The following is a 12,168-nucleotide window of genomic DNA, read 5'->3' on the forward strand; positions in this document are numbered from 1 at the left end:
TTGTCATTCTGAAGTGGTTATGCAGAATTTATAGATTAAGGGGTGGGCAACAGTGCTTTCCCCACTATTTCACTTCATGATCATTAAAGATATTGTTTGGTTTTCACATTGATTTTATTAAAAAAGACACTTTATTTCTGTATGTATAGTAAAAAAAAAAAAAGTTTAAAGGAGACATATTATACCCCTTTTTACAATATGTAATATAAGTCTCTGGTGTCCCCAGAATGTGTCTGTGAAGTTTCAGCTCAAAATATCCCACAGATAATTTATTATATAATTTACAAAAATTTGAGAAACACACTGCATTAGAGCATGTCTCTTTAAATGCAAATGAGCTGCTGCTCCCCGCCCCCTTTTCCAGAATAGAGCTGTGCCATTACAGCTCGTACCTGCTATAAAACAAGTTTTGGTTCTGATTATCATGTTTATCGTGTTGAAATCATACGTTTTAAACCATATTAGTTTAAACTTCTTATATACAGTTTTCTGAGTGCACACATCCGAAGCACACGGACAGAAAGCGGCTGTCACAGCATGTGAGTACTAAACTAAGTTTTCATTCACACACAAGTTTACGTTAAAAACACACAAGTTACAAAAACAGTCGGTTATGTCTGTGAAGGTAAACAGCTGGGGAAGAAATCGCATGTTTATTTTAGATCTGTGTGGCAGCAGAAATATACATTAAATAAATCAATAAATCCACTGCTCTCTTGTCTCCTCTGAGGCTGGGACTCTAAATAGTGTTCTGTGCTCGTCTGTGCAGCCAAAGACAGAACAGTTAGCATGTTTTGCTCAAACTTTCACCATGGCATTAGAACTGGTACACCATTGTCGCTTACAGATTAAGGGGCGGTAATATTATGATGAGATCCCTTTGCCACGTCACTAGGGGAGTGAAATCAGACGCACTCGTTTTTTCAGATGCTTGCAGAAAAAGGCTTACCAAAACAAAGTTACTGGGTTAATCTTTTTCACGTTTCCTTGGTTGGTAGATGCACCGGGGACCTGACTGTAGCACTTAAAACCTGGAAAAGTCAAATTTTCATGATATGTCAACTTTAAGGCGAGTGGATATCACCTGCTTGCTTTTTGATCGGAATTACCATATATTTAACTTCACCATATATTTATTTATCCATCCATTAAAAGACACCCCTACTGGCCAGCTTTTTGCCTTTATCCACCAGACATAGTTCAAAGGTCACACAGTACGGGCCTATCCATCCATTATATCATTACATCAGCCATTATCCAGTGCAACCCACTCTGCCAGGCTACCTAGTCTGTGCTCAGGGCATATGATCACATGGGCACATGGGAAATCAAAATGTGTGAAAGAGAGCACCAGCACAAACAAGCACAGAGCAAGTCTGCACTGGTTACACACCAGCCACGTTAAGCGTAGTATAAACAACTTCAATAGCAGAGCCATTCATCTGTATCTATCTATATCTATCTATCTATCTATCTATCTATCTATATATCTAATATTTAAAAATTATATTTAATTTTAGTGATGTAATAAATGTAATAAAAACTGCTATATTGATGAAAAAAGACAATTAGCTCAAACGATTTGGTCTTTAGTGACACAAACTAGGCTTGGCAGTGATTGACTGTAATAAGCTCTCATTTATTCTGAATGTTGATGCTCACAGAGTCTATTACAGACTACAAGTCCTCCCAAACATTCTGCGATGACAACCCTGACTTCCTTAATACACTCAATACTTACTTCAGCAGGTTTGAGGAAAAGAACAACACGGTGAAAATGAAACTCCCCCTCAGTCCAGATGATGCAGTTCACTGTCTCGATCCAGCTGACGTCCTAAGGACCCTACGTGGGGTTGATCCAAGAAAAGCTGCAGGTCCAGATAATATATCAGGGTATGTACTAAGGGAATGTGCGGGCCAACTGACGGATGTCCTCACGGGCATCTATAACACTTCCCTAAGCCAAGCCATTGTACCTTCATGCTTCAAGTCTACTACCATCAGACCACTGCCAAAGAAGTCACCAGTATCAACACTCAATCACTATAACCCGATAGCCCTCACTCCCATCGCGATGAAGTGCTTTGAAAGACTGGTCAAAAGTCACATCATATCAGGACTCCCTGCAGCGTTTGACCCATTTCAGTTTGCATATCGACGTAATCGTTCCACCGATGATGCCATAGCAGTACCACTTCATTTGAGCCTGGAACATCTGGAGAGCAAGAACAGTTATGTGCGGATGCTTTTCAGTGATTTTAGCTCTGCCTTTAATACAGTTGTCCCCCAGCACTTGGTGAAAAAACTTGGCCCACTAGGCATTAACACCTCACTGTGCAGTTGGATATTGGACTTTCTCACTGATAGACCCCAGACAGTATGAGTGGGAACAAAACCTCCGGAACCATCATCCTGAATACCGGGGTCCCTCAGGGCTGTGTTTTGAGCCCACTGTTGTTTACCTTGATGTTTAATGACTGCTGTGCCAGTTATGACTTGAATCATATCATTAAATTCGCAGATTAGACGTTAAACCGAGGTCCTGACTCTCTGTGGTCATTAAAAATCCCAGGATGTCCTTCGAAAAAGTGTAGGGGTATAACCCCGGCATCCTGGCCAAATTTGTCCATTGGCCTCTGACCATCATGGCCTCCTAATCATCCCCATACACTGATTGGCTTCATCACTCTGTCTCCTCTCCATCAATAAGCTAGTGTGTGGTGGGCGTTCTGGCTCAACATGGCTGCCATCGCATCATCCAGGTGGATGCTGCAAACTGGTGGTGGTTGAGGAGATTCCCCCACTTTCATGTAAAGCGCATTGAGTACCCAGAAAAGCGCTATATAAATGTAACTAATTATTATTAATTATTATTATTATTATTATTATAGATGACACAACAGTGGTGGGCCTCATTAGCAACGAGGACGAATCAGCCTATAGAGAGGAAGTTAACCAGCTTGTCATCTGGTGTCACAACAACAATCTGTCACTGAATGTCAGCAAGACAAAAGAGATTACTGTTGACTTCAGGAGGAAACAGACAGTTCATAATCCACTTACAATTAATGGCGGTACTGTAGAGTCAGTCAGAAGCACCAAGTTTCCGGGGGTGCATATCACTGCAGACATGTCATGGACCACTAATACCACCTCCTTGGTAAAGAGGGCTCAGCAGCGTTTGCACTTCCTAAGGCTGATGAGGAGAGTAAACCTTCCCCCTCCTGTCCTTACAACCTTTTACAGAGGCACAATAGAGAGTATTCTGACCAGCAGCCTCTCAGTCTGGTTTAGTAGCTGTACGGCTGCAGACAAGAAGTCTATCCAGAGAGTGGTAAGGACAGCAGAGAAAATCATCAGGACCTCTCTACCGTCTATACAGGAATTACATCTGACACGATGCCTTAGTAGAGCCTCCAAAATAATCAGTGACTCCACCCATCCTGCCAATGGACTGTTCACCCTTCTGCCTTCTGGCAAACGCTATCAAAGTATCTGAATACCGGGGTCCCTCAGGGCTGTGTTTTGAGCCCACTGTTGTTTACCTTGATGTTTAATGACTGCTGTGCCAGTTATGACTTGAATCATATCATTAAATTCGCAGATTAGACGTTAAACCGAGGTCCTGACTCTCTGTGGTCATTAAAAATCCCAGGATGTCCTTCGAAAAAGTGTAGGGGTATAACCCCGGCATCCTGGCCAAATTTGTCCATTGGCCTCTGACCATCATGGCCTCCTAATCATCCCCATACACTGATTGGCTTCATCACTCTGTCTCCTCTCCATCAATAAGCTAGTGTGTGGTGGGCGTTCTGGCTCAACATGGCTGCCATCGCATCATCCAGGTGGATGCTGCAAACTGGTGGTGGTTGAGGAGATTCCCCCACTTTCATGTAAAGCGCATTGAGTACCCAGAAAAGCGCTATATAAATGTAACTAATTATTATTAATTATTATTATTATTATTATTATAGATGACACAACAGTGGTGGGCCTCATTAGCAACGAGGACGAATCAGCCTATAGAGAGGAAGTTAACCAGCTTGTCATCTGGTGTGACAACAACAATCTGTCACTGAGTGTCAGCAAGGCAAAGAGATTACTGTTGACTTCAGGAGGAAGCAGACAGTTCATAATCCACTTAAAATTAATGGCAGTACTGTGGGGTCAGTCAGAAGCACCAAGTTTCTGGGGGTGCATATCACTGCAGACTTGTCATGGACCACTAATACCACCTCCTTGGTTAAGAGGGCTCAGCAGCATTTGCACTTCCTAAGGTAGATGAGGAGAGTAAACCTTCCCCCTCCTGTCCTTACAACCTTTTACAGAGGCACAATAGAGAGTATTTTGACCAGCATCCTCTCAGTCTGGTTTAGTAGCTGTATGGCTACAGACAAGTCTATCCAGAGAGTGGTAAGGACAGCAGAGAAAATCATCAGGACCTCTCTACCGTCTATACAGGAATTACATCTGACACGATGCCTTAGTAGAGCCTCCAAAATAATCAGTGACTCCACCCATCCTGCCAATGGACTGTTCACCCTTCTGCCTTCTGGCAAACGCTATCAAAGTATATGATGCAAGACTGCCAGATTCAGAAATAGCTTCTTTCCACAAGCTATTTTGACCAGCATCCTCTCAGTCTGGTTTAGTAGCTGTATGGCTACAGACAAGTCTATCCAGAGAGTGGTAAGGACAGCAGAGAAAATCATCAGGACCTCTCTACCATCTATACAGGAATTACATCTGACACGATGCCTTAGTAGAGCCTCCAAAATAATCAGTGACTCCACCCATTCTGCCAATGGACTGTTCACCCTTCTGCCTTCTAGCAAACGCTATCAAAGTATACGATGCAAGACTGACTGCCAGATTCAGAAATAGCTTCTTTCCACAAGCTATTAGACTGCTCAGTTCACATTGACATATACAGATATACTGGTTGCTGGACTACTGAATACATAGGTATAGACTGATTGATTCATTTATGTTATTCGTCCCTATGCTGCTACCTGATGGACTGCTGTTATATATGTACAGATTGCTTGAATCTTTTATGTGGTTTCTTCTGTTCTGACATTTATGAGCAGTATTGATTATATACTCATAGTTTAATCATGTGCAATACACCCATTTTTGCACTACCTTAAGATGTATAGTAATGTATATGATGTTATTTGTTTGTCATGATGTATATTATGTTTATTTAATGTTGGTTTTGTTAATTATGCTTGCACTATTATGCACATTGAGCATTGGGCTCGGAGAAACGCAATTTCGTTCTGCTGGACACTTGTTGTAAGGCTAGAATGACAATAAAGTATTTGAACTTGAACAGAGGATTATCTAGACACCCTCATTCTCCAAACCGAGTATCCATCTGTCAAACATAGTGATGTCACGTACTTATGTATTGAACACATGCATACAAGACATACATCTTTCGGATGAGACGTTAAACCGAGGTCCTGACTCTCTGGTCATTAAAAATCCCATGGCACTTCTCGTAAAGAGTAGGGGTGTAACCCCGGTGTCCTGGCCAAATTGCCCCCCTGGCCCTTGTCAATCATGGCCTCCTAATAATGCCCAACCACTTGATTGGCTCTATGACTTTCTCTCCTCTCCACCTATAGCTGGTGTGTGGTGAGTGCACTGGCGCCGTTGTCCTGTGGCTGCCATCGCATCATCCAAGTGGATGCTGCACACTGGTGATGGTTGAGGAGAGTCCCCCCCTCATGATTGTAAAGCACTTTGGGTGTACAGCAATACACAATAAAGCGCTATACAAATGCATCATTCATTCATTCATACAAATCACATATGCTCTTGAACCTAAGTGCATACTTAACATTTCATCTGAACATAGTTTGTATGCGGTAGATAATAGCATCTGAAACATGAATGTGCAATAGCAGAGAGGTTAAGAATAAAATGGTAATTCTTCAGGGATTCAGCAATGTTTCTAATGAATTCTGATTCTGATCTTTGGGTGTTATTTTAGTGAGATCAGATCAAACAATGTAACAGCCTGAGGAACGGTGGGTGAGAGGATAATCTACAGTAATATTTTCAGTTTCTAATATCCTAATTTCCCTTTATCATTTTTCTCATGCAGCTAGAAATAGAAGAACTGATAGTTCCTGCTGCTGGGAAATCCATCTTCTCATTAAGGGGATAATCCACGGTGAGCTCTGATGCTGCAGATATGCATTCGCGAATTGCATTTCTGACCAACACAAAGCATCTCGGGTGAGATCAGCGGTTCAAATGAGGAGTTCAAGAGGGTAATAAACCATTCCTCTTATATGTGGAGAGGAGCTAATGTTCATTTGATTTAAAACTCCATTTTCCTAAACCCTAAGGCAGCATATACAGTTTCTCTACTCTCTTTCTCTGGAGAATTTACTATCATATATCTTAGACTAGACATGGAATGCACCAAGTATAATCTGCTGTATTCAAATCAATAATTGCAGCAGTAGTTGATTAGATCACAACACATGAGTTATCAATCTGAATGAATTAGTGTGATGCTCTCATTCATCATATCAACATAAGTGAGGTCCATCTTCAGGCAGATAAATAGCCTGTTAGGACTTGCTGTCCATGCACAGTCCAGTCATCTGTTTATGTTCGCTGCAAAGGTCATTCTAGACTGTTTGTAGTTATAACCAGCTGCTCTCGGAATTCCTCAAGTCATAAGAGCCCAGTGATGCAGAAATAAGTGGAAAACATGAGGTGAGATGTGCGCTCCTAACTCAATTTCAGAGTGCATCTACGGCGGGCCTGTTGGTGGGTACGCCGGAGGCTTGGCTTTGCTTTTGGCTCCCCGTCTGCTGCTGACGCTGATGCTGATGTGAGCTTGGCTCCCTTCTCCCATACAATTCATTATGACCCTCTGATGACTGCTTTGAAAGCCCATGATAAATTTATTTGTCAGAGCCACTGAGGGATCTCATATTTTACCCAGTGCACAAACATCTTTTCAAGGACCGAATCAAAATGTGCATTAGCATAGCAAATGCGAATGCAATGAAAATGGCCCAGTGATATGGTAATCAAGATTATTTTCTGCTCACTGTGGTTGAATCATCAGAAACTTTTATCAAAGACTAGGGCCTATAAGTTTCATGAGACTCATGAGGACTGTCTTTTATCAGCCCTCACGTGTTTACTCCCCATAAGCAGCTCTTAACTTCTCATTGCACTAAAGTAAGGTCATGTTCGTATGTAAACAAACAGCGCTAGCAGCTCAGCTAAATGACACATAATGGAGCTCTGGGGCCGCATGGTGTTTGCCCATTAGATATAATGTTTGTTCAGAGTTATCTATTTTCTATTTTATCCAGAGAGAAATGATGACTAGGATTGTATATACAATTTCAAGTTGTAAATCTCCCTGAGTTTACGCTGCTTGTGGGTTTGCTACATTATTAAAATATTTATTTGAACAGAATGCAACACAACTTCAGTGGAAATGCTGTAAACATTGTATTTGTATTTTATTTCAGCTATTTTATTTGTAAGAAATATACAGTACCTCTAATATGTTGTTACTATTCAGCTTTCAGCAATATAAAGACAAGCATCCACAGAAAGTAAAAATGCTTCTTTTTGCTATTTGCTATGTCGATGAATGTTAAATAAAGTGTCCAGTGGAAATTCCCCAGCTCCCATCTCCACCCTCATCTATTTCACAGAACAACACTGAGCTTTATTTGTCAGACAGTGAACTGAATCTCTGTATAAGCTGATTTTTTTTTTCCATTGTGACCCTTCTCCTGAGAATGATGCTCTTTAATTTTCTCTCTCTCTCAGTCTACAAAATGTTTTTTTTATGACTATGTCTGAGACAAGAGATTATATATGCTTTTTCTATGCTTTTAGAACAAGCATATTTTTTATACTGAACTACCCTTACAAAACAGTACTGTAACCATTGTACAGTGAGGGTATTATTATGGTCCTATGATATATTATGACACTGAATGATTACCATGCACATGTGTCATGGTATTATTATGGTACAATTATGGTCAAAACAAATCAAAACATGGTGTAACCACAGTACTCATCAGTACATCAAAATCAAATGCCAAAAATGAAAATTCTGTCATCATTACTCACATTTGTGTCGTTCCAAACCCCTTTCTTGTGAGGAACAAAAAATTATATATTTTGAAAAATGTTTAACTGTTCTTGTCCATTATGTGAAAGTCAGTAGGGTCTAAAACAATACTGGACCCCACTGACTTCCACTGTATGGACAAAAGATCACTTAGACATTCTTCAAAATTCTCATTCTTTTATGTTCCATAGATGGGAGAATGTCATACAGATTTAGAAAGTTATGAAGTTGAATAAATGATGACATAATTTATATTCTGGAGTGCACTATAACTTTAACCTCTGTGAACTCTACAACAAACTAATCACAGATAAACAGGTTATTTCCATCACGGTAACCCCAAAGAACAGCAGAACAGCATCGCAGTAAGAAAGTTCCCATATAAATAGCATGTCCATAACCGGCTGGTATATCACACCCGAGGTGTTTGCAGACACGAGGTGTAAGCAGGTGTTTGGCATGCACAACATGTATAACGATCACAAACCACATTCCTATACGGAATGCAAAACGTGAGCTCTGTCGAGGATAAGGGCATCACTGCATACTTGAAGGGGTCGCACATTGTTTCCGCGCTGTCCTCATTTATCTGTCATTACTCTGGAAATCCCTTGTAGTCATTGTGGGGGTGGGAGAGAGAGCTATATTTAGATCAGAGGAAGAGGTCCCTTGTTTAATCTTGAGTAATATAAATAGCAAAGAATCCTGTCATACAGTAACGTTTATGCAACAGTGAGACAAGGTTCAACAAGCTACAATAGTTGATGCCAGATTCAAAGACTCACCATTGGGAAGCTTGTGACTGTTTTCCACCAGCCAGGTGAACAGGTTGGCAAAGTTGCAGTTGCACACCCAAGGGTTGCCCTCTAACCTTACCACCCTGAGAGAGGGAAGCTGGCTGAGGGCACCCACCTGTAGCCCGGACAGGGCATTGCGTTCTAGTTCTAGTTCACGCAAGGAGGTAAGACCCATGAAAGCATCTTCGTTGACCATGCTCAAATGCGGGTTGTTGCCCAAGCGCAACTTAATTAAGCTCCTCGACTCCCCAAAAGTCCCTTTGGGGATCTCGGTCAGGTTATTGCAACCGAGGTCCAGGAAAACCAGCCTGGAGGAAGTGCTAAGGGTGCCTGGCTCAATGTGCGAGAGTGAGTTGTTACGGAGGTCCAGGTAGACCAGGTCGCTGTAGAGCACGAGGAAATCCGAAGGAATCCGTGGGATCCAGTTGTTCGCCAACAGCAGCCTCCGCACGTCCAAGGGGATCTCGTCTGGAAGATAGGTAAGTCCACGCCCGCTACAGTCCACAGTGTGAGGGTCTGGGCAAAGGCAGGTTGCTGGACAGTTTTCCCCTTGAGTGAACAAAGCGAAGAAGAGCAAGGCAAGGACAGGCTGGAGCTGGTAAACACATGGCAACATGGTCAAGAAAGGGGGAAAAGAAAGGGAATAGGGTCAAGGGTAGAGGGATGAGGGTCAGAGGGCAGGAGATTAGGAAAGGGGAGGGGAAGGGAAAACTGAGCAGAGAATCAGTGCCAGCACAGGAGCATCCTGCCGTCCTGGGCAAGAAATCTTAAGGTTTGCACATGGAGCGGCTCGAGCAAGACGCGGACACTGTTTTCCGAGAGATCATGTAGCAAGCAGCCCTGGAGTGACGAGCAGACTGCTGGCTTTAAAGGCACGAGGGGAGGAGAGATAGCGAGCTGTGGGAGGGAGCGCGAAAGCATGAGAGACTGAGGGAAAGGGGTGGAGAAAGCAGCAGACAGAGGTAAACAGAGACCAGAGAGCAAAATGTGTGGAAAATCAGAGGCACGAACAGATTGGCAGCGTGGAAGAGGAGGGGGGCTCTTCCAGCCGCTCTCTCGCAATTAACCCGAGCTTGATCGAAGCCTGGCGGTCTGACACAAATGGATTCAGCAAAGAGAGGCTCTGTCATGGTGAGCAAAGAGTGAAATTGTTGCATCCCTCCATTTGTCCCTCAGCTGAGCACAGGAATGATTGCTCGACCGGCGGCTGTGAACATGACCCTTGGCACTTCGGAGCCTTTGTAACTGAGCTGTCATGGTCCTAATGAGGAGAATTCCCACAGAGAATTAGGTACGAGGCAGCGGTGTCCTCTTCCCCGCTCTTTTTCCTCTTCTTATCTCCCTTTCGTCTGGCTCCCACGCGTCGTGCGATGCCTAGGCACGACTGTGTCTGATGAGAGGTTGTACAGCACGGTTTTGCAGCTCTGTTGCTATGGTGAGGAAATCCAAATATCCACAAAGAAGTTGTCTGCATGCAGATTAGAGACCGGCGTGTGGAACGGGGGAAGTCTATCAGCATGCTGGCTCATGGACTCCACTGCTTTTGTTCTGTGTTGTCTTTGCTGTTTAATATGGAGGGATGAGGCGACCATGCACTCAACATGTGATGTAATTTCCTTGTTAGATAAACGGTCACACGATTGCAACAGATTTTGCATGCGTTCATGTTTTTGTGCTCTTTTATCAGCCTTTATTAGTCTCTTCCACTTTATGAAAATCTATTCTGTATGTCAAAAAAACAGAAAAGCATTTGAACCCACATAAGAGATTCTAGTAATTCTCTCGGCTTGACCTTCATACGACATAAAATCGATTCCCAAAGTTTTTCAGATGTAAGGAACACACAGACCCAGCCCTGTTTTATTGTATTTTACTAAGCAGACGTCAGTGCCACAGTTAATTAGGGACGTTTCTGGAAGCAAAGGGCACGTCTTTATTCATTTAGCTATCACCGGGCAGTTCACTCAATCATTGCCGCTTAGTAAAGGACAGCAGGGAGGAGCTAGACAGCGTCAGACTCTCACACAGCTCCTTCAGTGTCTCCAGACAGGTAAATGGAATTAGGAAAGCAGACTTTGGTCACGACACAAAGAAAACCAGAAAATGACATGAATTGTAAGGTGAAACATGGCATGATGGGGTCACAAAGCTATCAGTCTGCAATCTAATAGGGTATTTGAAAGAGTCATGACCTAGAGTGAATACTGTAATTTACAGCTCACTGCTTAGTGCACTCATCCAGAATAAAGGCAGGTTTTAAAACATCTTGCAGAAGGACATTCTCTGTGTGTGTGCCAACCTCCCTCTTGAAGACAATGATCTTAGCAACTTTCACATAAAGTTTTACATAAATTATAATTTGTCATATTGAAAAAAGTAATTGTCTAGAATTCATATACTGTATATACACTCCATCATCACTCCATTATATTCCAAAAGCAAAAAATAAATAAAAAATGGTGCAAACAGAAGCATACAAAAAATGGTGCTAATAGTACTACTGAAAAATCATGATCCTAACTTCTATCTTCATGCTGAAATCTTAGATGGCCAGACAGCGATTAATTTTTTATGAATCATTAAAATATTGGTGTACAGGATGGCGTGAGCCAGAGACTGTTGTGAACACCATGAGATGTGAACTTTTAAAAGCTTACCTTAAAGGTGTTCTTTAAATAAACAGTGCTCATAAACAGCTGCTGAGATAGTATTCTAACTTGAAGAGGAGTAAAAAAGGAGACTTGGACCAGGAAATAGTATTCGATACTACATCACAACATGTAGATTGTGTGACTGCTAAATTTCTTAGAATTGCACTTCCTGTCATTCCAATTCAACATCCTGTGGGTGTGACCGATTCAATTAGGTATTCACAATTAATGGGGGCATGGTCCTTTTTCATAGTAAATTTGTGAGATGTTGACTATCGTATGCAAATTCCATTTTCATGGTTTCACTTTGGATAAAAGCTTTTGGAAAATGAATAAACATTAATGTATATACTATAGCATTCAGCAGCTTTTTTACCTATAACCCCTCCTATGCCTTCCTGGAAATACAGACAGGATCTAAGGATCAATGCAATACAAGGAAAGCAAAGATGTATCTAGAATATCGCTCATGTCTTTATAATAGCGCACACTCCCAAAGGTGAAGTTCTCTATTGAAGTTCCATAGTTAACTTTGCATGTGTAAAATTAAGTCTCCTCCCGGTCCATCCCCACAGACCTCAGACCCGGACCA

General features: G+C 42.0%; 1 protein-coding gene across 2 annotated transcripts in view; it reads right to left on the reverse strand.

The window, feature by feature from the left end:
• Positions 1–10,502, reverse strand: part of LOC107691331 (leucine-rich repeat-containing protein 38-like) — a 38,338-nt gene extending 27,836 nt beyond the window's left edge. For both annotated transcript variants that reach the window (XR_001634529.1, XM_016489885.1), the window contains exon 1: positions 8,914–10,502. Coding sequence is in view for 1 of the 2 variants with exons in the window: in XM_016489885.1 (XP_016345371.1) it covers positions 8,914–9,541 (628 nt within the window). In the remaining variant the exon portion in view is untranslated. The remainder of the gene's footprint in view (positions 1–8,913) is intronic.
• Between the last annotated feature and the right edge of the window lie 1,666 nt (positions 10,503–12,168).

The sequence above is a fragment of the Sinocyclocheilus anshuiensis genome, unplaced genomic scaffold (assembly GCF_001515605.1).
Source record: "Sinocyclocheilus anshuiensis isolate Anshui unplaced genomic scaffold, SAMN03320099.WGS_v1.1 scaffold1154, whole genome shotgun sequence".
In the NCBI taxonomy this organism is placed as follows: Eukaryota; Metazoa; Chordata; class Actinopteri; order Cypriniformes; family Cyprinidae; genus Sinocyclocheilus; species Sinocyclocheilus anshuiensis.